Source organism: Manis pentadactyla, chromosome 3, assembly GCF_030020395.1.
Source record: "Manis pentadactyla isolate mManPen7 chromosome 3, mManPen7.hap1, whole genome shotgun sequence".
Lineage (NCBI taxonomy): Eukaryota > Metazoa > Chordata > Mammalia > Pholidota > Manidae > Manis > Manis pentadactyla.
In genome coordinates, this window is record NC_080021.1 from 133158475 (window position 1) to 133182377 (window position 23903).

General features: G+C 45.2%; 2 protein-coding genes across 2 annotated transcripts in view; both read left to right on the forward strand.

Annotated features, from left to right (window-relative positions):
- Window positions 1-23903, forward strand: part of LOC118922101 (procathepsin L) — a 197188-nt gene that overhangs the window by 45092 nt on the left and 128193 nt on the right. The window lies entirely within an intron of this gene.
- On the forward strand, window positions 351-21950 carry LOC118922102 (protein FAM240B-like). The gene is made up of 3 exons (XM_036904450.2): window positions 351-874; window positions 13388-13537; window positions 21270-21950. The coding sequence occupies exons 1-3, from the start codon at window positions 753-755 to the stop codon at window positions 21454-21456; spliced, it is 459 nt and encodes a 152-aa protein (XP_036760345.2). The 5' UTR covers window positions 351-752; the 3' UTR covers window positions 21457-21950.

The window sequence follows — 23903 nt, forward strand, 5'->3', positions numbered from 1 at the left end:
AAATTCAAACATCAGTATTGGACGAGGTTGTCTTGTGTAAGCTATAAGTTTCTAACCCACTGAACCAAGTAATGGGTATGCAATTAGTAGTGTAGTAGAAGGATTTGATGAAAACCAGAGCTATTTTTGTTATGAGATGAGTTAGTATTCTAAATGTTCTTCCTAAGGACGAAATGTGCTCCACCATAACGAGATAAGAGCCACTCTAAAATGAGAAGTCGATCTCACTTGGATACATTTTACTGGAAAACACTCACCAGGAGTCAATTCCTGCTCCAGCTGCTAGAGAGCTAAGCAGACCGTGATATGTCATCACCAGATACCATTCAAGGATTAATGGCTCCAAAGAACAAGATGCCTCTCTAAGTCTTCCTGTAATGTTACACCCAAGAGTGGCTTGTCCCACCATTCCAGTCCCCTTTGCACAGCAAGGGGCAGAGGATGGCTTTTCACGAGTCTCAGAGGAACAGGGCACCTGGATAATCCGGTTCATGTTGTAAGTCACCTCTCTTGGTTCAGGCCAAGTCAGAGCGCTCAGGGGCCCTGCCAAAACAGAAGCTCGCCTGCCCTGGGGTGGGTGGGGTAATGAGATGGAATTGGTTTAGAGCCATCATCTCTTACCACAAGGGAAGGCTGCAGTGTCCCTGGAAAGACATTGTCTGATTCTGCTACTAATTTGGTTCAAATGACCTTGAAAGGCAGGGCGATTTCTGTAACTCTCTCCTCCATATATAAAGAGCTGCAAAAATGAGATGTCAGGATGGTGCCCATGGCCTTCAGAAACCGAAGCTGAGCGAGTGGAGAGAGGAGCTTTGAGACTTGCCCCCTTTCCACCCCAGCAGGACATCAGCTCATCTGCGAATTCATCTTCAAGGTACAGTGTGTTGAGTCTGTGTTTTCAGGTGCGGGAATAACTCCCTTGGGGCTGGGAACTGAGACACACTCCTTGCACCTGGGTCCTTGTTGGCTATTTGGACTCATTTTCTCTTCACTTTGAACACCCTAACTCCAGTTTGGGAATAGCAGTACATAGGCTTAAAGAGTTTTTCTATCTCTGATTTCTACGTGTCAAAGATGTATGAGCCTCAAAGAGTATGCACTAGTGTTGATCACACTGAGCAAGTCCCTCTTAAGAGTAAATATAATACAAACTATATCCTACATTGGTTGATGGATGTTAGTCCCAAGGAAACATTCATGAAAGGTGCCAGAACTGTGGAAGATTCTCAGAAAGCTGATGGTCAGCATTCATCTTTAATTTGGGGTATTTATTTAGCAGAGTAACCTAGGACTCGAGAAATTTAACTGTAGAATTTTGTTTTAGTTTACAGAATTGACCATTATCTAGCCCTTGCTAGGCAGACACAAGTGCATGAGCCTCACACATGAACCAAGGTTCAATAAATGTTCTTTGATTGAATTTATATTATTTATTTGAAAGGGAGTTCTAGAACTCTTTAAGTGTAAGTTAATTAGTAAATTGAAGAGTTGCCATTGAAACTGTGATATTTCCAAATTGGAAATGAATTACTGCAAATAATACTAATTCTTTCACTAGATATAAACTCTAGTATAAAAAACGCTTTTGCTATGGGGGATGCAGAGAAATGGCACTGCCCATTTATCACCAAACAGTCCCCTTTTGCTAAAGGCTTGTCTCATTATTGATATCTGGCCTTCATCTATGTGCAGGGCAAGCAGATACCCTCCTTTGGAAGTGAAGAAACTGAGACACAAAGGCCCTGTAATGTTGAAGGTACAGAGCAGCCCCTTGACCTTGATGCTGATGGGTTCCCAGGGAGGGTATTAGAGCCAGAGGCAGCCTCCACAAATCTCTGAACCAAACACCTCAGTTCACAGATAAGATTGAAATCAAATATCTTTGCCATAATCTACAAAAGAAACTTTTTCAATGAAATCAATGAAACTCACAAAATAAAAAGCATCTGAACACATTCTTAAGAAATAACTATGTTTATAATAATATGGTTGAAATAATGTAAGCCAAGTATCATCCAAAGAAAATAAGAGAAATAGGAATAACTGGGCATTTAGAATATCTCTCTACTGTTAGAATTTTCAGCATTTCTTTTGCTAACCTCACACTCTGTATCTGTCCTATCCACTTTAGAAGGCAATAAAACTGGTTAAAGTTTGTTTATTTCTTTAAATGATGCATTCTTTTTGTGTTTAAAGCATAATTGAATTAAAACACATACTCTGTATTGGCACTGCTGTGATTTGTTATTCATTAATTCAACAAATATTTTTAGAGTGCCACCTATTCTCCAGGGTCTGTCTTGGAGTGGCTCATTCCAGTATGTTCTTTCCTGAGGACAAAGCCAGAGGCTTGCTTGTGTCTTTTCGCTGGGAGCCGAATACACTGACAGTCTGCTGTATTCTGCCCTCGTGGAGACAGGAAGTCCCTGTATAAAAGAGGGTTTGAGTCCGTAAATGTGAACACCCGTGTAACTGCTGAGGGCCATAAGGAGTTATACATTATTTCTCAGTACATGGTCTTTGCCTTCCAGTTGTACTTCTAGGAGTTTATGCCACAGAAACACATAGAGATGTGAGCAAAATGTATGAGTTCCTCTGCAATGTTTTGTAATATACCCAAACAGGAATTCATTTAAATGTCCATCCACATGAGAATGGTTAAATAAACTTTGGCATGGCCATAGAAAATAGCAACATGAAAAACAATGTGGGCTGGTAAGGAAAGTGTTTTCTTAAGAGAATAAAAGCAAAAATGCAGAGCAATTGTATATAGAAGGGTCCTGCTTGGGGGAAAGAAAATGTAATACCCACACATATAATACACACAAATGTTCTAATTGTGATGGAAATGTAAATAAGACATTAACAGTAGAAATCTGCAAAGAATAGCTGACAGTGGCAGGGAGGAGGAGAAGGACCTTTGGTTTTAGTTTTATACTCTTGAGTACTTTTTGGAATATTTTGTTGTGTACATATACTATATTTAAATTTTTTGAAATACGGCCTTAAAGGGCATCTTCACTAATAGTGTAAAATCTTGTAACCTGTTGAGCAAATTATTTGGGGGCTTTTCTGATGAGAAAGCTTGCGTAAATCACGGCACGCAGTAATTTTCATTCGCATCACCAAATATGTGGACCATCACAACAAAAACCTTGTCCTGCAACACTCAGAGTGGGGGAAGGAACGTGAATGCCGCCCTGAGTCCCCGTGCTGTGCTCTCAGGGTTTCATTTCCTTCAATACCGCCCTGTGTCTGCGGTCCTCCTCAGCCCTGCTCACTGCTTCCTGCTCCCACCCGAACTGCATTTGTGCAGTTAGCCCAGCTGCCGCTCACACTTCTTGAGTTTCTAAGGAATCATGCTGTATTCCTTACAATGATCCAGCTCATTTAGAAAATACATCCGTGGAACAACCACCATGATTTTATTCCCACTCAACAGTGCCATAGACATGATTAAGGAATCTTTGTTCCAGATATCTCAGTTTCTAAAAGAACAAAAAAGGTATTTCTGGAAAACACAACTATTTGGGAAAATCAGACACTGGCTAGATCCCACACTTCTAAAAGACACATGTAGCACATTTTCTGTTCAGAAAAAAATAACATTAATCAACGACAGTCAAATAGTCACTGGGCTGGGACTTTAGTGGGGAATGGGGAGAAACAATATTTTAGCCAAATTTTGTGTTTTAGTCAACTTACCTTTAAAAGTTTCTAATAGTAGTAGACTACAAAATCTGCTGCAGAAGTTGTCACTCTTAGCTCAAACTTCCTTGGGGAATTTTCACTGACCGAATGAGGGGTGTCTGCAGGGAGGAATCATAGGCACTTCATCCATTGGACAAGCAGGTCTGTGATATGCTGTGTAAAGGGGCCTCTATCAAGCAAGGTAGTTTAGAGTCTTTTTAATGGGGCAGTAATTTAAAGTCCAGTTAATGGGACAACTGTGGAGACCTGGCTCCTGGGCCCCAGTCGGCCAGGCAAGGAGGCTCTCTGTGCTCTGACAGAGTTGGGCAGATGCAGGCCTAGGGCTTCTCTGTATAGGGCAGGACGGCCTGATGGCCTCCCAGCTCCCTCCCAGCCCCAGTCAGGCAGACTAGACATCAAATGGAATTGCCTGTATGTGAACAATACAAACCCGCAGGGTTAGCAGTGACCTGGGAGGTGGGGAAGGCTGACCTCAACTTGCTTTGGCTCTGTGGTGTTATATTTTAACTTTGTATGTGCCTAGTGTGTTTCTCATGGTATCTAAGGCATAGCTACATGGTCCGTGGGAAGCATGGAGGTTTTCCCCATTATTCCATGCAGGGCTCAAAAATTAGTGAAGGCCACATCTGGCTAACAGACATGATCTGATGTTCCATACAATGCTTTAAAATGTCTTAACTTCATTATCAACATTTAAAAAATACAGAGATTACACATTTCTGAAAATCAGAATTTGTAGATTCTCTTGAAAACTTGAATTGGTAACACTGCAACATACTCCATGGGCCACAGCCAGTTGGAGTAGAGTGGCAGTGCCTGCATATCAGGGGCATGCATTCTAGAATGTGCTATAGAGCCTCCTAAACATACCTGGACGTGAGGCTTCTGTGTCTGTGGCCCTTGGTTTGTAGGTAATCAATGTTAAGGATATAAATTAGACAAACCAGGATTTCATTAAGCACTTACTAAGGTGCTAAACATTTAGCACACCAGCTTTCTCAGCTGAAAACTCATAATCTTGTGAAAGTACATATTGCTCCATTTTACAGACGAGAAAACAGAGATTTAGTTCTCTTGTTGGGCAACTAACTTGCCCCTATAGGATGCGGAGGTCTCCTGACTCCCAGTCCAGGGCTCTTTCCAAGCCCCTGGGGCTGTGCTCCGTGACGCTGCTGGCTCCAGGACGGGACATCTCTCTGCACGTTGAAAACATCCCTCAATAGAGACCGGTTCATAATTCACAACTGTGGATGGTGTCAGGAGCATGCACACATTTGCTACAAAGATTTCCTTTACATTTTGAAATTGTCTTAGATTTAGATGAAGTTGCAAATCTGTCATCCACTTTTCTCTAATGTTAGCACCTTACCTAACCAGGTACATTTATCAAAACTATGAAATTAATATTGGTACAATAAATTGCACTGCAGACTTTATTTGGATTCCTCCAGTCTTTCCTCTGGTGTCCTTTTCTCTGTTCCAGGGTCCAATCTGGGTACCACGCTGCAGTTACATGGTTATGTGGTGTGTGTGACAGACATGTGTCGCGCCTCCTCAGACTCTTCAGTCTGTGACCATTTTTCAGTCTTTCCTGACCTTGACACTGTTAATGAGTAGTGGTCAGGTGTTCTGTAGAGTGTTCTTGAATTTGTCTACAGCACTGTCATGAATAGACTGGCCTTTCTGGTGTTAGAGGATGTATACCACAGAGGCCATGTGCCCCTCTGTCCCATCATATTTGGGCACATGATGTCAACATTTATTACCAGTGCTGTGAACCTAGATGTGGTTAAGGTGGTGTCTGCTTCTCCTGTGAAGGTACTATTTTCCCCCTCAGACACCAGGTCAGCCTAGATGCTGGTGGGTAGGGGGCTCAGCTCCACCTCCTGGGGAGTGGACATTATCCAAGAACTTGTGATCATATGTTAAAACCGCCACGGTAGTTAGTCAATTTTTGGAGGGGTGTTTTTGAGGCTGTGTAAATAACCCATTTCTCCTGAAGGTTTCACCCAGTTATTTTATCATTCATCAGTGGGTCCTGCCTGCAGCAATTACCTGGTGTCCTCAAGGACTGTCTGCTCCCCTCTTCCTCTACGCTTGCTCGCCAGAATGCTTCTGAAAGGAATATTGTCCCTTCTCTCTGTTCATTTCTTTCAATATGCCTATCCGTCTGGATTCATTCTTTGGGTTGTAACTAAAATCATGTTATTTGTTTTGCGGCACAAATTATCCCCAGCTTTGGCTGTTGGGAGCTCTTTCAAGTTGGCTACTTTGTCTTTTTGCAATGTCCCCATCTATTTTTACGCTCTTTCTTAAACTTTTTGGCAGTACAAAATGCTTGGTACAAAGGACTTTCAAAGAGAAAGTGTGTGCAGGTGTATTTTCAGAGGTTGGTGGTCTGAATGAGAGGTTGCAGGGTATATGGGAGAAAAGGAGGGTAAAGGAGAGAGAAGCAATTTTTATTTCTCTAACTTTTTATTTGGACATCATTTCAAGACAGTGAAATATTACAATAACAGTTCATATAGTGTTAACCCAGATGCATTTGTCACCACCCTCTTTGTTTTATTTGCTCTACTACATGTTTTATTCTAAGACTAAATAGACTCATCTGGAGCCTTCACCTCTAAGCACGTCAGTGTGTGTCCATGTCCCATCTCTTCCACAATCTCAGTACGGTTGTCAGCTCTACGACATCTGACAATCATATGATCCTGTTATTGTCCATATTCCAGTTTTGTCCTTTGATTCGATACTGACCTTTATAACATTTGGAAATGTAATTTTTCAGTAGAGAAACTAACTGGATTGGAGCTCCTGACCTTACTGCTCCTCATCCCCAGCTGGGAGCTCCTCTCCTGCACAAGGCTGCTGTCTGCCATGGAGAGCAGGGCTCCCAGGCCAAGCCATAGAGCCCCTCACCCTGCTGCCATGTGGCTTGACCTGGATGAGTCAGAGTAATGCCCCTGCAGACAACTTGGGTAATTACGTTATCTGCAGGCAAATACTACCTGGTTCTTATTTTCTCTAGGGTAGGTGAATTTTTGTCTGTGAATAGGAAGAATAGTTTGGGCTCTGGAAGGGGATGACAGGGCTTCTGCAATCAGACAGCACAGGTTCAGAGCTCAGAGACTAGTTCTGGGATTTTGACAAGCACTTTACCCTTCTCAGCCTGGCCTCTTGTCTGGATAACACCCACTTCCCAGATCTCCTGATACCATTAAATAAGTTTCAAGCTCTCCTTAACAACTGCAACGCCTGACCCCTCACTCACTGCCACGTGTGTGTGGTGTCAGCCCCCAATGGGGAGCAGAGGAGGGATGGTGAGTCAGCAGGTCTGGGCTCGACCCCAGGCTCTTCCCCTTGTTAGCTCAGGGACTTAACCCACGCAGGCTCACGTCCTCACCCACAAATACGGGAATAGCAAAGCTTCCCCCAAGGTGCTGAGAGCTAAATGAATAACATTTGATACAGCACCCGATGCAGGTAGCTAATAAGGAGATAAGTGGCCATACCGATGATAGAGGCTTTCACAGGCCAGACACTGTGCCAGTACTCTGGATGCTAATGTCACTTAATTCTCAGAACAATCTATCCTTTTATATGAGAAGCTTAAGCTTTAGAAAGGTTATATATGATTCCTAAGGTCACATGGACTCGAAGCTTCTTTACTCCATGGGTTATTAGCCACTTGCCTGATAATTGTTGGTGTCCCTCCTGCCTGAGCTGGTGTCACCCCAGTTAATGCAGATAAACCCCAGAGGAAGCAACAGGGCTGAGTTATTATTGACAGTCAATCTATTGACTTGTTCAATGTGAGCTTTTTTTTCTTTTAAATCTTCCTCTAGTTAAAATTTCCAGCTACCTAAGAAGTCCCTAGGTTTGCCCCAGGCGGACTCTGACCTCACCTGTACTGTGAGACCCAAATACACCGTGGGCAAAATCTGAGGTGGCTCTGTAGGATATCACTTGGAGGGAAAACCATGGAGGGGGCTCAAGTCTCAAATTCAAATAGCCTGACTGAATTTCAGAGAAGAGTTTTGTGGGGAAATTGGGATTCCTATGGCCAGGATCCTCACTGAACTTGAACCACCTGATGATGTAACTGGCCTGTTTCTGGGCTGCCACTTCCATACCTGTAGGCAGTAAGCTATTATTGCGCTGTATAGAGAGCTCAGCCCAGTGCTCTGGGCGGAGGCTGAGACGCTAGTGCTTGACCTACCGCTGGAGAACAAGCTGGGTAATAAACCCTTTCACCCCAAGAACGGTTTGCTGTCGATTCCTTTGGTCACCCTGAATCCATAGCGAACTTGCCTGGGGCTGAAACCCACTGGCAAGACAAGTTTAAAAAGAAATGGTTTCTGGAAAGTAGGAAGCTGAGGAGAGCCACATCCATGCGATGCCCAGCTTCCAATTGTGGAGGGGTAAGGGGAGGAGGACACGAAGTCGGGAGGAGAAACCCTCCAAATGCCTCAGGCCCCAGTCAGTTAGCTCCTGGCAACCAGGCCTGGACAGAGCCTGCCTACAGGTGTTTCCAATGCAGGTAAAAAGTCCACCGAGACGAAACAGACGCTGTATCCCCGGCCCCTGCAGAGGCAGAAGGCCCGGGCAGTGGGACCAGCATGTGTGCAGGAAGAGGGGTTCATTTCACAAAGAGCTGGTGCAGGAGGACTCAGTGCCTGGGTGTGTGTGTGCTGGTCCTCGTCATGACACACATCACCTGATAGCCGTGGGCGCCTCGGAGCGCGGTAGCGGAGAGGGAAGGGGAAGTTTGTCTCAATGCAGTACACATGGAATAACCTGGAAAAAAGTTAATCCACTTGTGCTTTCTTAAAGAATTGATGATTAGCACATTGCTCAGAACAAATTTAACCGGGACCTGTGCTTCTCGAGTCACCGGCTCTTTGCAGGATCCACCATCTTTCTGGTGGGCCGGGTAGGGACAGTGACCAGCACAGGCTCGGGGCTGGGCAGGACTTGAATCCCAGCCCCACCACCACTGCTGAAACCTCAGGCCATGGCTTCCTCTTTGTATCTCCTCTGATAGATGTGGATTGGAACACGCTTTGAGGAGTGAAGAGTATTCAGTAAGTACTCAAAAGAGAGCATGAAAGTAAGCCAGAGGCTGCGGAGCAGCAGCCCACAAGCCAGTGGGGGGAGCAGGTTTCCCTGGCCGGTCAGTGGAGGCAGCCCGCTCCCTCCGTGAGCTCATGCCCAGCTTGTTGTCCCACTAGGGCTGGTCAGTTGCCGGTGCTGGTGAATTGTACCCTGTTGTCCTGCTTAAAGAGGAGACATATATCTCTGCACCCATGTTTTCATCACAACTGGGGATACAAAAACATGAATGCAGTGAATCTGATAGATACATTTAAAGAAGGGGAAGCAGAGACTATTCATAAGTGTTCATGATGAAAATCACCAGAATCACTTGCTCATGTGAACTTCTGACCACTGTCATTATTTAAATATGCTGCTCCTAAGTTTTAAGCCTTTGTGGGTGAAGGGTGTCTTGCCAATGGGTTCCAGCCCTGGGCAAGTTCGCTATGGATTCAGTTTGACCAAAGAAAATTGACAGCAGAACACTCTTTGGGGTGAAAGGGTTATACCCAACTTTATTTCCAGGTGGCAGGTCAGTCACTAGAACCCCACTCACTCAGAGTGAGTCTGTATGCAGCAAGCTGGTCTCTGCCCCAGGGCCCCTCTGTCTGCACAGCTGTCCTCTGGGCCTCTTTGCACAGTCATCCTGCACAGCCATCCTCTGGGCCTCTGTCCCTGGCACTGCCACCACTCCAGCCTCTGCTCTCCTGCAGCCTTGCAGCCATGCCACAGTGTCATGCCCAGAGCACTGGGCAGAGCTCTTTTTATAGAGTCAACAGCCATGTAGTGCTCACAGGTGTGCAGTGAGCTAGTCAACCACAGCCAGGTGAGAATCCTGGCCAAAGGAACTCTCATTTTATCCACAAAGGGCAACAGATGTCTGGGTGTCAAGAAAAGGAAGTTATCCCATACTCTCTGAGTATCTCAGGATTAGAACAAATGAAAAAAAGACCTCAAAAGCACCACCTGCTCCTGAGCCATCTGTTCCCCTGGCACTGTGGACACCAGGGTGAGAGTGACCCAAGGTGGGGTTCAGAAGGGACAAGGGGCAGACCTAAACTAGGGTTTACAAAGAAATCAACTGCACAAGAACAGAATGGAGACACGGGAGTTTGAAAAGTTCTTCAGTAGGAGACAGGAGCTGTTTCAAAGATCTTTAAAAGTGAATCAGGAGGTTTCAGATACTGGGTGGTTTACATGTCTGCACAATTCCTTAGTATTTCCTATTTCTGGGACCACAAAAGCCCCACCCGTCTGTTCCATGGAGGCCACAGCAGCTTTTCCTTCATCCTGATGACACCACATGAATGACTTAGGAGACTAATCCTGCCTCTCCTCAGGGCCCTGCAGGGCAGTGCCACCCCATTGGGCCTACAGATGAGGATTTTCGCTGCTGGACCTGGTGTAGGTGTAGACAGCAGACAGTAACTGTCGGCACTTAGCTCCAAGGGACACTGGGCCCTTTCAATTCCTGCTCTCTGCCTTATTTTGCTGGTTTCCTAAAAATGCTCTTCTAAAATTGCCATCAATTCTGTTTCTTGAAGGTATAAAGCAGACAACATGAATTACTACCTTGATGCTCGCAGTGAGACAGGAAGTGAGGCAACAGATGTAAAACAAGAAAAAAACAACAGGGAGAGGGGGATGGCATAGCTTGTCTAAGACAAAATGTGCCTCCTCTTATAGAAGGTCTTACAAGCTGTCAGGATGCTAAATGCAGAAGTTCAATTTCCCAGCAGGTTCTGCAAGACAGTTCACTTGTGAAATAACATGGGGGGATTGAGTCCAATTCTTAGCAGAGTGGCAACTGCCAACTTCAGTACCATAGTCACTTCTTAAATATGTTGGGCATCACTCAGTGAATGTGGTTATAGAGTCAGACCACAGAGATCCCCAAATATAACATGGCATATTGGTTAAGGGTGAGACTCATCACCAGGAGCTTTTCCTAAAGGTGTCTCTGTCTGCAGTCCAGCCCTGGGGCTGACTCAATAAAGAGCCAAGCATTTACTATCAGGTACAATCTAAGGACAGGGAGGTAGTTCAAATTCAGTCAACATTTTTGATCCTTACCAGGGATGAGATAACAGACTGTGAACTCCCAGAAGGCAAACAAGTACTATGTTGGTAGGTAAAGCCGAGAGCATATGAGGAGTCCATGACCCCTCCTGAAGGTCACAGCCCTAGAAGTGCCTCCTGACCCAAAGGGAACAGACAGCAGAGCCCGCATGCGTCAGTCCTTCAGAGCCCTGTAGCTCCAGGGGGAGAGTGTCCCCAGCCTGGTGAATTCCCCTATGAAACCAGTGAAACTGAAATAAGTCAAGGGAAAGGGTAGCTTGGGAGAAACTTTTTTTATTGCTCACACCTTGCTTGAATTGGCCAGGTAGGCCTGGACCTGTCTGTCTCCTCTGGCCATTGCTCTCCCTTTGCCCCCACAGTGCGCTCTCCACTTCCCAGGGGCCCTTTCTGGGAGGAACTCCAGCAGCTGGTCCTTGGTGACTGGCAGGTGCCAGTCCAACTACTCACCAGGAATGGAGGACAGGAGAGAATGTCCACCATCTCTCCACCCCTTGCCCCAGATCACTGGGAGGCTCTGCAGCGCTAAACACCTATTTCTATGTAAATGAACCAAGGCTAGGTGGGAGATTCTGGAAGTTCTGCAATTTACTCCACAGCCCGCTGTCTGATTTCCTCTGGGCTTGCCTGATTTCATGGAATCTGTGCATGTGTGGACAGAACCCTGCTTTAGCTGTTTCTCTTAACCTGGCTTTTAATTATGCAACTACAGGTTGCTAGAATAACTCCTCCCTCCACAGCCACACCACACCTTTGCCCAAACGGAGCAAGGGTGAAATGACACCATGGTGTGGGCAGTCTGTTCCTGCAGAGGCCTCATTTATACTTTGTTTGGATTGTTCAACAGAAAGCTTTTCAGAATAAAATGTTAATTTGAAATTTCAAGAAGAGAAAAAAATTCCAAACAATCCTATCTCTGAATAACAGATACCTAATATGACCTTGAAGTTTTAGGAACATTTGGTAGTAAAGGAATGTGTGAATAAGTCACACATGTCCTTCTGTCCATATAAGTTGCAAGTCTGCATTTACACATTCCTCCCTGTTTGAAGCGAGTGCTATTTTCTTATCTAACATTTACACAGGCAGGGGTCCTATGAGGAGGAGAGGCCTTAGATACCCCTGCAAGGAACATAATTGCTGTGGAGGAGCACCCATCCCGAACTCTAATTGTATGAATGAAAATATAAAATCTGATATATATTTTTAGCAACACTTTCAGTGTCACATGAAGAATTGTTGGAATTCTATGCATGAACCCATTAGCCTAAGAGAGAAATGAGGTGGGAAATGTGCCCTTAGAAGATGGAGCATGAGCTCCCCCAAGCAGAGGGTGGGCCCTGCTCCGCTCTTCAGAACCGCAGCAGGGCTCAGGCAGAACCAGGGGGGCTGCAGGCGCCAGCACCAGCCTGGGGCACACCCCAGGGCCGGTGGAATGAGCACATCCCTTCCCAGGAAGCACAAAATGCCCCCTCAGAGTTTCCCTCTGTTTGAGATGCTCCGAAGGGGCCGTTACCATTGCCTCAGCTTCTTTTAGGAAAATACTAACTTGGAAAGGGGTAACTTCATTTCATTGAATGAGGAGTAACTGAGCACGTATTGTACACATCAAGATACCCGAAACGACAGCGACTAAGCAAGACTCGCCCCCTCTTCTAGAAACACTGCCCTGATGGGCCCCAGCGCCCCTCGGGGTGGCTGGCCGTGGGGAGGCGAGGCCACGGAGCTCCTCCAGGGCGGAGTGGGAGCCCGAGTCAGCCTCCTCCTCCCAGGTGGCGGCTGGGGCGGCACGGACCCTGGCGGCTATGCCACAGCACCAAGGCCCATTAATGCTTCAGAAACCAGCTGACTTATGGGCAAAAAGAATACAGTGGCCCTCACAGAGCCGCGCGACAATACGTGAGAAGCCCTAGAGCCTGGGCAGACGACAGGCCCTTGGGGAGCCCCCCCAACCTGCCGGCCTCTGGCCTCCCCACAAGGCCTCCCCATGCTCCTGGCACAGCTTTGCCCAGGCAGTTGTGGCTCCAGAAACGACCAGATGATTCTCTGTGCTCAAGCATCACTTGCATTACTATTTTTTTTTGTGACTTACAGACTTGAAACATAGTGCAGAGACAGTGAAAGGGGCAGGCCCTTGCAGCATCAGATACTCTGAAATAAGTCACTGGCGCTCAGTCCGGGTGACTTTGGCCTCCAGAGGCCTTTGGTAACAAGAGGAGATAGTTTCGGTCATCACGGTTGGGGAGGGAGTCCTGCTGGAATCGAAGGCATTGGGAGGAGCTCACTTTGTTTTTGTGCTCGCTTCAAAGGTTTTCACAGTATTATCTGACAGAACCATTACTATCCTCACCTCCATTTCAGAAAACAAAATTCACAGTGTTAATTGTCTACAGTCACAAAAGTGTAAATGGCAGTGTCTGGATTCAAACTCATCTTTCATCGCTCCAAAGGTAGAGTGGCTTTATGTTGAGGACTGGGCTTTGGCTTTTCTCTTATCTTTCAGGGAGGGGATGAACAATCAGTATGTCCGTCGGGAAGTCTTCTGCTGTGAAACTTGTCGTGAGCTCAGAAGCTTCTGGGAAAAAGAAATTAGCAAACAGACTTGTTACCGGGAACTGGAGGAAGATCGTCAGGGAAGGAGCGCCCTTGGGAAGTATGTGGATTCTTTCCCTACTACTTTTAAAGTAGATTTCCCCAGAAATACAGCAGATAGGAAGCTGGGGAGGCTGTGTTGTTTTCATTGTCCACCGTTCTAAGAAGGCTAATGTTGGGTATGGTTGGGAAAGTCGGTGCAGCCCCAAGAAGAAAGGAATGAGACTTGGAGATGATTTTGCTCACAGGTCTCAGAGGGGGCTGCCACATGCCGTGTAGGACCACGGGGTTGTGCTCAGGGGGCAGAAGACAGAAGCAAGGGAAAAATGTAAGCCAGAGCCTGTTGGGGTTTCCAAGGAAAGGCCGGGTCGAGCAGAATAAACAGCTTAGGACTGGCTAGTTCAGTTTTCCAGAGGGCTTTGGGCTAGCGATGCAGTCCCTAGCTGTCTGGTACGTGGCCCTGGGATGACTTAGGGCAGGGAAATATAGTTGCATGTCAAAGGTTAGATGAGGAGCTGGCTGGGGCCACAGACTCGGGATTGGCTGACATGTCAGTGGCCAAGGCCTTTGCCATCTCTAAGAAAGGGCTGGCCCTGCGAAGGGTAGTCTCTCTGTGGCCAGCAAGCTTTCAAGACATCACAACGCCACCAAATGTAGAAGATTCAAGACATGAGTGCTTCACCCACTCATTTAGTCTTGGCACCGTGTATAGCAGGTCTCTCTGCCTTCCCACTGCTGACATTCAGGGCCAGGTAGCTTCCTGTTGTGGGGCTGTCCTGGGCCTTATGGGATGCTTAGCAGCTCCCTCCAATGCCTTCAATTCCAGCAGGACTCCCTCCCCCACTGTGATGACCAAAACTATCTCCTCTTGTTACCAAATGGCCTCTGGAGGCCAAAGTCACCTAGACTGAGCACCAGTGACTTATAGGTAAGCATGAACCTTTTATATATAAGCAAAAATGAGGTTCTATTACTTACATCTTGATGAACCAAAAAAAGTCTCTTCCCTGCCCCACCTGTGTTGCAACCTCCTGCACATGAGAATCTAGGAAATTTCAGGGTTAAGTCAACAGATATGTATATGTGTGAAAAATGCCATGTCTGGGATGAAATCAGTGAATACATCCACCCCCTCCAGTATGTGTGGTCTCTGCCTGTTCCTCCCCCAAGTCCTGGATCAAGAAGCCCATGGATCCATTACAATTCCTGGGGGAAGGACAATGTGGTCTTCCCCTCATTGCCAAGTAATCTCGGAGTTCCAGCAAAAGGAATCTGCTGAGGGGAGCACATGCGTATGTCAGAAGATATGTGTCACACATGTCAACATCTCGGAATAAAAGGCCAGCACCTGCCCTCACACGTGCAGAACCTTAGAGCAGACAGAGCAGCTCAGCTCTTTGAGACTGAACTCCCTGTCTCTGAAATGGCAAGAGCCCAGCCAGGCTGCCTGTTTGCCAAGAAGCCCACTTGCAAGTAGAGTGGTAGCTGGAGGTTCTGCTGGCCAGCACAGCACCATGCCTCCATGTTTCTGAACATGCTGAGCTGAAAACACATGTAATTCACAAGTGTTGAACCAACATTAACTTCTGAGAACCTTTCTGAAGACCCTGAGGGGAAGCAGGCTCTCCCCACACCCAGAACAGAGCTTTGCCACCCCACTGCAGCTACATATCTGTGTACCCAGCAAGCTAACCCATCTTCCCTACACAGTAGAAAAGCCACACTTTAGAGCATCCAATCCTGGAGACTCCAGGGCAATGAGGAAAGTCAGTTGTGTGGTCCCTGCCATCTTGCTCCTCAAGTCCTGGCCCAGAAGCTCCCTGGGAGCCAGTCCCAGCCTAAGCCTTGTACTACATCTTCCCTTCCAGAGGCCCTGGGAAATGGGATTGAAAGCAAGTTGGCAATATGATCTGATTCTTGTCAAAATATATAGGTAGACCAAATGTACATAGAGGAAAAAGATTAGAAGAAAACACACTTCTTCTAAAAGATTAGAAGAAAATAAAAGTGATTATTCTTGACTAGTGGGATGGCAGATTTTGTGTATGTGAGCCCTCCTATTTTTTCCAAAGTTTCTACAACAGTATTGTGCCCCTTTGTCTTTAGGGGGGAGGGTTGGAAAAGGCAAGCGATTGCAGCAGATCCATTTACTGATGCAGCTGATGCATTTACAAATAATTAAACAATTATTTGTTTAAAATAAATGCATTAAACAAATAATTTTGTAGGCTCCCGTGTGTCCCTTCAAAGTTTGGGGCAGTTTCCTCTCCCTCTTGTAGCCAAGAGAATAAGCCTTCCAAATATGCTCATCATGAAACTTCTCATCACTGTGCCCCTGAATAAATGCTTAAAAATGGGGCCAGAGCCTCTGCACTGAAGGTTATCAGGAGTGGAGGGGTGCAGGTACTTGGTCCCCTCCTCTGTTCTTGAGTCTCACCTACGAGAGCTGTTACCCTTATCAACTGTGGATAGAACATCCAAAAGCCTTCTTAATTTGGTAAACAGTGAATGAAAACCTAGTGGTTTTTGTTATTATTTTTGCCAAAAAACCAAAAATAAAACAATGAACACACCCACATATATCCCAGATGAATGATATTTTCAAACCAATATCCAGAATGTCAGAAAATGTATATAAATCCTGCTGATCTGCGTAAACAATTAGAAACAGTGTCCTAACAGAATAACACCATGCCTCCCAGCATATACTTGCCAACCAATGAATGGCACAACCCCCAGGTTGCTATTCCAGCTTGAGGCTCATGTCTTCCAAACTCTGCTACACCCAAGTGCACCCTCCTGACACACTCACGCATGACAGTTTTTTGAGTCCCACCCTCCATTAGCCAAAGGAAAATACATGCCACTGTACAACAAAGCAATGTTTCAAGTAAACAGTGGAAAACAAACACTCAAAGGTTTCCATCAACCTCTTTGCTGATAAGCGAAGTCAATATTGCCTTCTGTTCCTCTCACAGTTGCTGGGGAATATAAACAGGTGTTTTGCCATGAACATGCTCATTATCAGATGCCTGCAGGTTTCCTGACTCGCTGAAAGCAATGGGGTCAGAGCTGCAGAGAATCCATTTACCTGGAAACTAATGGATCTGGCAAAGGCCCTGGCGGTGCAATGGCAGGCAGCGCCCGAGGCCCCAGCGCTGGAAGTCCCCTCCTCTCTCAGAGTCTTGTTAGAAAGAAGCAGCAGAACAGGGATGGGATTAGTTCCCTGGAGGAGCTGAAAGCTATTTGCAAACATCTGTGAAGCAAGTTGAGAGGTCAGGGGTGTGCAGGTGCGGTGACCAAAACTCCCAGTGTATTGACTGGGACAAGCCAGGTGGATGCCTCAACCCATTTTAATTAGGGATTTGCCTTCCTTGTGTTTTCAAAAGTATCTCACTTTAGACAATAAGTATGTGGATACCTAATTCTAAATCACCAGCCTGTAAGTATATCTGAGACATTGTCCAGTTCTTATATGAAAATATAATGGTTTAATGCAAGGAGTACAGTCTTCACAACACCTCTTCAGAATTTGGCAGAACTCACAGTACCAGATAGACATTAAATCTCCTACGCTTGAGCAGGGGACGGCTTACCAAGCCTCATCTCAGGGCCGCTTGCCTCCCACTGCTCTCATTCCTGCTATCAACCGTGTAAGTTGGGATCTGCAGGTAACAGAGTATTCAACTCATGATCTCCTAGCCAGATGAAAGCATTTCTTCAAACTTTTTATAAAATAAGATTGAATCTACAAGGGACAACCAGTGAGAAAAAATTCAGTTTAACTTTTTATTCAAACTGAAGGGGTGGGAATGTGACTGGTGAATCGAGCTGGTCAGGTCAGTTACTGAGGGGCACAGTGGACCGAGAGCGCTACCTGCCGCCTTCTGGATCCGCTGTGGTGTTTGAGCTGAGGCCACATGTAACCCACGGCTCCCAGCCAGTGACTGAGCATGACAGAAGGAACTAGGCTTGGACGATCGCCCAGGATGGGGCTCCTTGGGGAGGCGGCTTGTGCTCAGGGGCCCGTCAGCCCAGCCTGAGCTGCCTCAGCATTGTGCTGAGGGGTGGGATCCAGTCCTTCCTTCCTTCCCTGTCTCCCTCCACAGGTGTCGGGCCAATAGGAGTCTGAAGTCTATCCCCAGCCACCTCAGTTCCCTCCCCCTCTGTGTCTTATGGGCCATTCCTCTGAATCTGGACGCCCCAAACCGATGCATAGATTTAGTGCCTAGAACATGATAGAAAAAAACCTAATCATGGGCTGGACTGACCTCCACTGATTCCCAGTAAGAACAATATGATTCTGGTTTAAGAATCCTGCTTTCTAGTTAAATCCCATACTTACAAAGGAGAATCTGTGTTCCTGGATATTAACTACAGCTCCTCCACACATCAGATCAATCTCAAACAATAAAGAGGAAATGTGATTTGGTCTCCATTTGAAAAGTGAGGTCAGTATTTCTAGGCTGAAGGAAAAAATGTTCTCTTCAAGCTTTAATGCAGGTTGTACTGCTCCTCTGCTGTATGTGAGCCTGTACACCAATTTTCCAGCATTATCTTCCTCCCACTGCCCTTCCTTACTGCAAAGTAAAAGGTGCATATATGCACTTGTATTCACCAGTTTACTGAGAACCCAAAGGTAAATGGAAGCGACACAGTGATGAGAGACATTGATCAGAAAAGGGCAGCTAAGAGTCTAAATACTCATAAAACAGGATTTGAAGGGAACTTGGGTAGATGGAGCCCTGAATCCTTTGCCGTCTGACCATAAATAGTGAAATCGTTTCTACAAAAAATGAATAAATGTGTCATAAACCCCAGATTCCTAAATCTCACTCCTAGAATAAATTCAAAGTTGCAAATATGTTAATCTGGGTCCTCCAGGAAGCAGAGCACAAGGCAAGATTAGATGGGTATGAGATTTAGTAAGGGGGTGCACCTGAGAGGGAAAAATAGGGGGGAAGTTGTGGTGTGCTGATAAATGTTTAACAACTATCCTCTGTGGAAAAAATGTATACATATATACATGTACAGAAGTTTCTCATAAATGGTACTGCTATAAAGGATGTGTAACACACAATTTAAAATTTATAAGAAAATATACAATGCTTTTTTTTCCACATAACCAGCTGGTTCTCACACTATATTTTTATTGGTGTTTGCCAATCTCTTATCTGTGGCCAATCTATGGCTTCAATTCAATAATGATTTGACAAAATTAGACAACAAATAAATGCTTGATTACTGTCCAATTCAGCAAACAAGTTAGATCATTAAGGATAATCGTTTTCTAGTACTGGAAATAATATTTCCAAAATAAAAATGTTTTTGCTTTTCACAATGTAATCAAACAGACACAGCACACTTCTAAGTCGTCTGCCTTAGTAATATCTTCTCCATCACATTCTGAATTCTTGCCCACGGATTGAGAAACATTTCCTATAAATGATGAGGCAGCAAATGTTTCAGGGGGCCTGTGGTCTGTGTTTCGACTACTCAGCTCTGCCATTGTACTGTGAAAACAGCCATAGAATGTGTAAACAAATGGGGAGAGCTGCATTCCAATAAAACTTTATTTGCAAAGAACAGGCAACTGACCAGATTTGCCAGAGAGCCAATCCTTCATCCAGACAACAAGCAAACAGTGAACAGAACACTGAAGCCATGGTTTACGTTGTTTGCCAGCTTCCCCAGTGTAAATATTCCCACCATGGTCTACTGCAGACTACCCCTGTGACATCACTGAAGGTGAGTTGAGAAGGCAGGGATGGCAGGGCCTCCCTTAGAGTCCTTTCACCACAGACATTAGAGGCCTAAGGAACATGCAGAGCACAGACCATTGTAACATGTAGTAAAATAATTAGGAAGTGATGCATTTAGCATAGCTATGACTTTGTTATTAATGTAATTTAATTATACACTTCTATAATTTATTGTTAATAATGTCCGTATGTAATGACCACAAATGTAGCTCACAATATTCCTAAGAAGTTAATAATTGCCCTCACAAGCAATAGCACATCACTAGGAGGTCACCAGAGAAATTAAGGATCATCATCAGCCAGCAGTGCAGGTCTTGAGCTCCACATGGGAAGGGAAGGAAGTGGGGTGGGTAGACAGCAGGGCAACTTAATAATAGTCTGGCCAGACTGGTGGGGGGTCCTTGAGCCCAGGTGAACCGATAAAGAAACTCTTCCTCCTGCAGAGACAGGCCTGTAGTAGTAGTAGCACCTCTGACAGGCTCAGTCCCCAGCTGAGCCCAAGAAAAGCTTGGCCTCAGTGGGATGCTTGGGGCAGATGGCAAGTGGGAAGTCGGTGATGCTCCCCAGAGCAGGATCTTTGCACACTTTTCGTGTCCACCAGGGAAGGCATGTGAGAGCCGCTCTAATTCATGAGTGAGCACACATCATACTAAGACGTCCATCAGGTTCAGTGAAATACACAGGCAGCAGCCCTGATTACTGCACCTTAAAAGATCCCAGGGGACAAGTCATTGCATTTGCAGGCAGTTAGCCACAGAACCTTTCAGAAATGCTCAACAAGAGGAGCCTGTGAGCCTGGACTTCTCCAGACTGGAGAGGCTGGTTACAAATTAAAATACAAGATGAATGCCTGACAACCATAATAAAGAAATACGGCTATGAAAATCACTAATAGGTGGGTATCAATGGATGTATAGTCATATAAGCTCAGTGGATCCAACTGCTAATGTAGAATTTTCAAGGACTGTGGGGGCAGCTGCCTACTAACAGGAGAGCTACAGTTTCAATGTTTTCTCTCTCTTCATACAGGCAAACTATATTTTTCGGTCATTCACTTTAATTAAAGTCAAGGTAGAAAGAGGATGATAACCAAAGTCTCAAAGTCATTCCCTCATGTCCCTAATTCTTCTCTCAGTATTTGAACTTTCAATCCTTGGTTGCTAATGTGCTTTAACCAAACCACCACCATGCAACAGGCCACCAGATTCTTTCCGTTCTTCCTGGGGCCCATAACCAAGCAGAGTTTAAGTAAGAAGTTTCCTGGAGCCAATTTGGAAAAGGTGCCTTGACTCTTCAAAATATTTATAACCTCTGGAAAGTTCTGCGAGGAATGGAGACTGGTATGTGGAAAGAGTGTTAAGTATTACCATGTTCATTTTAGGGTTGTTTATAAGAGTGAAAAAGTAAGGTTGAATCCAATTTTTCTTTATTATCTATTTAATTCTTATTTACAGAAAATACTTTAATTTTCCTGTAATACCATGCATTACTTCTCATTAGCACCTTTTTGAGCTGAATAGTATTCTCCCAAAATCATATATTGAAGTCCTAAGCCCCAGCAGGTCAGAATGGGACAGTTTGGGGACAGGGCCTTTACAAGAGGTGATTGAGTTAAAGAAGACCATTGGGTGGGCTTTAATCCATCCAATCTGAGTGGTGTCCTTATAGGAACAGGAGATCAGGACACACGCCAGGGCCAACTTTCTTCTTCAAAATTGTTTTGGCTAATCTACTTCTTTTTCCTTTCCACATACAATTTAGAATGAGCTTGTTGGTATCTACTGAAAGGTCTGGCTGAAGTTTTGACTGACATTACACTGAACCCATATACCAATTTAGGAAGGAATAAATTTGGGGGAGAAATGCATATTCATAAACTTTGCTTAATTTGTCTATGACTTTTTTTTCACTAATTTGCAAAAGCCATGTGTTTCACTTTAAAATATTCCTGAGAAGGAGGAAGAAGAAATGTCACTGGGCCTGCAGATGTGGAAACAATGCACTAATCTTGAGCATTACTTCACTCCTCAGGCTCAGAGAGGAATGGAAGCAACACCTAGACAAAAGGCTGCAGATGACGGACAAGGCTGATGAGCAGGACACGCAGGCAAGCACCACAGGCTGTCAGCCTCCTGCCCAATCCACTCGGTGGAAAGGAGCCACCAAGGGCACTCTTCTAGGAGAAAAAACTAATGCCAAAGTTTCTCTGACTTACTAAACAGGACACTCCCTTCTCTGCCATGTGTGAGGGGATTTGCATGTGAACCTGCCCCAGGGCTGGGGAGTCATTATCCAGCCCAGTCCTTTCTGCACAGGGCGGGGTGGCCGCCAATGGGACAGGAAGCCCAGGTATTTAATGCAAAAGCTCTTGGAATTAGTACTCCCGAGCTTTCAATTATCCATGTAGTGTACTCACTCTATTGCCACATTTTCTTCTCATTTTGAAATCTGAATATTCTGTCTGAGCTTACCAAGGGTAATGACCTGGACAGACTCTGGCCCCCTGGATCTTCTGGAAAAACAAAGTGATACAATCTTTTCTTCTTGTCCCTGCTCTTTGGCAACTACAAAAATAAAGCTGTAAATACGAAAAGAATAATTTATTAGCAATATGGTTTGAAATTAACTGAAATAAATTTTTTCTCTTCATATTGTTTTTTTTCATAAACATTTAATTGGAAACATGCAGTGAAAGCAAAATAATGCTTAATAAACTTGTGTCGTCACTGGTGTGTACTCTGCGTTAACTCCTCGCACCTGCCCGGGTTCCTTTTGGTGCTATGCAAGTGTCAGCTCCACCTGTCCCCAGATCCGTTCTGGAATTTAAAGTCACCCTCACTGTGGCCTCATCTCAGACCTAACGCATAGTCGCAGGGCAGCAGGTACCCTATCAGTTACAGTAACTAGGGCTTCTCAGCCTCAGGATTCTCCCTGGGGACAGGAGTGGAGAGGGGAGCTGTGGGCACTGAGGAACACAGATGGCCAGCAGACCCGGGAGAAGGTGGGAGATAATCTGGGAGTGCCCAGCCCTCCTGGGTGCCATGTGTTGGCATAAACTGCTTCCCTTGGGAAACTAAAAGGGCTCCTCACAGCTGAGAGAGCCTTGGGTGGCAAGGGGGTTGGAGAGGCGAGTCCACACCCCCACAGTTCTGAGATCCCAGGTACTGTGCTCAGACCTCTGCTGCGGCCTCTTATCCAATTCAGATACAATACATAAGCAGAAAACTACAGCTGGGAAAATCTGAGCAAAGTTTGGGAAAGGAGGATAATAATAAAATATAATTTTAGTAAGGACAGAGAACCATGGGGTTATATATTGGGATACCTAACAACACCAGGAGTCAGGGAAAGCCCCTGAGAAACTGATGTTTAAGCTGAGAACTCTTAGAAAAATTAGTAAGTCATCCAGGAAAATAAGAAGGGTGTCCTGTCTGGGGCAGAGGGGAAAATCTATGTGAAGAGCCTGAGAGGACAGGAGGGCTTCATGGCAGAGAGGGCCTGGGGCCAGTGGGGAGCAAGAACCAGAACACGGTGTCTGTGACACAGAGTGAGGAGTGCTGTCTGACAGGAGGAGGAGAGGTGAGCAGGGGCCTCTGGAGCTCAGCCTAGAGACTCTGGAATGATCCACAGGGAAACTGGGAACCACTGACTGTAGGTAGAAGAATGAAGTGATTCGATTTTCATTTTTAATTGTTTCCTATGTATTTCATAATAATACATACACACATGTGTTTAATTTTAAGTGCATAAATATGACTGTATCATACATACTGATGTGATTTTATGACAGTTTTTTATCACAGTTTCTCACTAGTCCTTGCTCTCCTGGCTTCCTTGCTCCCTTTCTTCTGCCCACCCTACCGGCAGCAATGCCGGCCCCTAAACCCAGGGTTACTGACCTAGTGAGGGTCCTCCTGGAGTCCACAGAGCCGTGCACAGACACACACACACACTCACACACACTACATCTGAAGGGCTTTTGTTTGTGTAGTAAAGTTTTTGTTTTGTTGTGTAGTAAAGCTTTACAAGGTATAATCATATCATACCTTTCTGCATCCTGCTTTCCTCATTCAGCCATTCCTCATACAAATGTTTTTAGGTCAATTTAGCTCTGAATCACATTTTTAATGGAATCATATTGCACCCCTATGTGGATGTTCCATGATAAAGTCAATAATTTTTTTGAGATGGTCATGTAATTTCCAGGAGTTTGCCATTCAAACACTGCAGTGGTGAATTCTTTTGTCCAAGGTCCTTTAGTCTATGTTTTGTGCTGGAAAATAGACTCTGAGGAATGGGAAGTGAGACCAAACAGTATTGCAGCTCCTACTTTTAAAATGTTACTAGAATGCTTTCAAAAAGGCTGGCAAATTCCCACTTGAACCAGTAATTCACTAGAGCACCCTTCTCTCCACCTCCCTGCCAGCAATAAGTGTCATAGCTGTTTTTAATTTTTTCTAATATGATGGGTATAGAATGACATTACTTGTTTTTCTGACCACTAGTGATGGGGGCTTTCTTTTGATTTGTTTATCAGTTTAATGTCCTCATCTGTGAGTTGCTTACTATTGCCTGTTTTACTAAGGTTGGCCCTTCTGTGTCCATGTGCATAAACCCCTTATACATTATAAAGAACCCCTAGATTGTCCTCTGCATCAGATATCT

Excerpts from the sequence above, each read along its gene's own strand:
- LOC118922102 (XM_036904450.2), top strand. The coding sequence starts at position 753 with ATGTCAGGATGGTGCCCATGGCCTTCAGAAACCGAAGCTGAGCGAGTG. Across the intron at positions 875-13,387 it reads TCTGCGAATTCATCTTCAAG|GGAGGGGATGAACAATCAGT; the intron begins GTACAGTGTGTT and ends CTTATCTTTCAG. Across the intron at positions 13,538-21,269 it reads GGAAGGAGCGCCCTTGGGAA|GCTCAGAGAGGAATGGAAGC; the intron begins GTATGTGGATTC and ends TTCACTCCTCAG.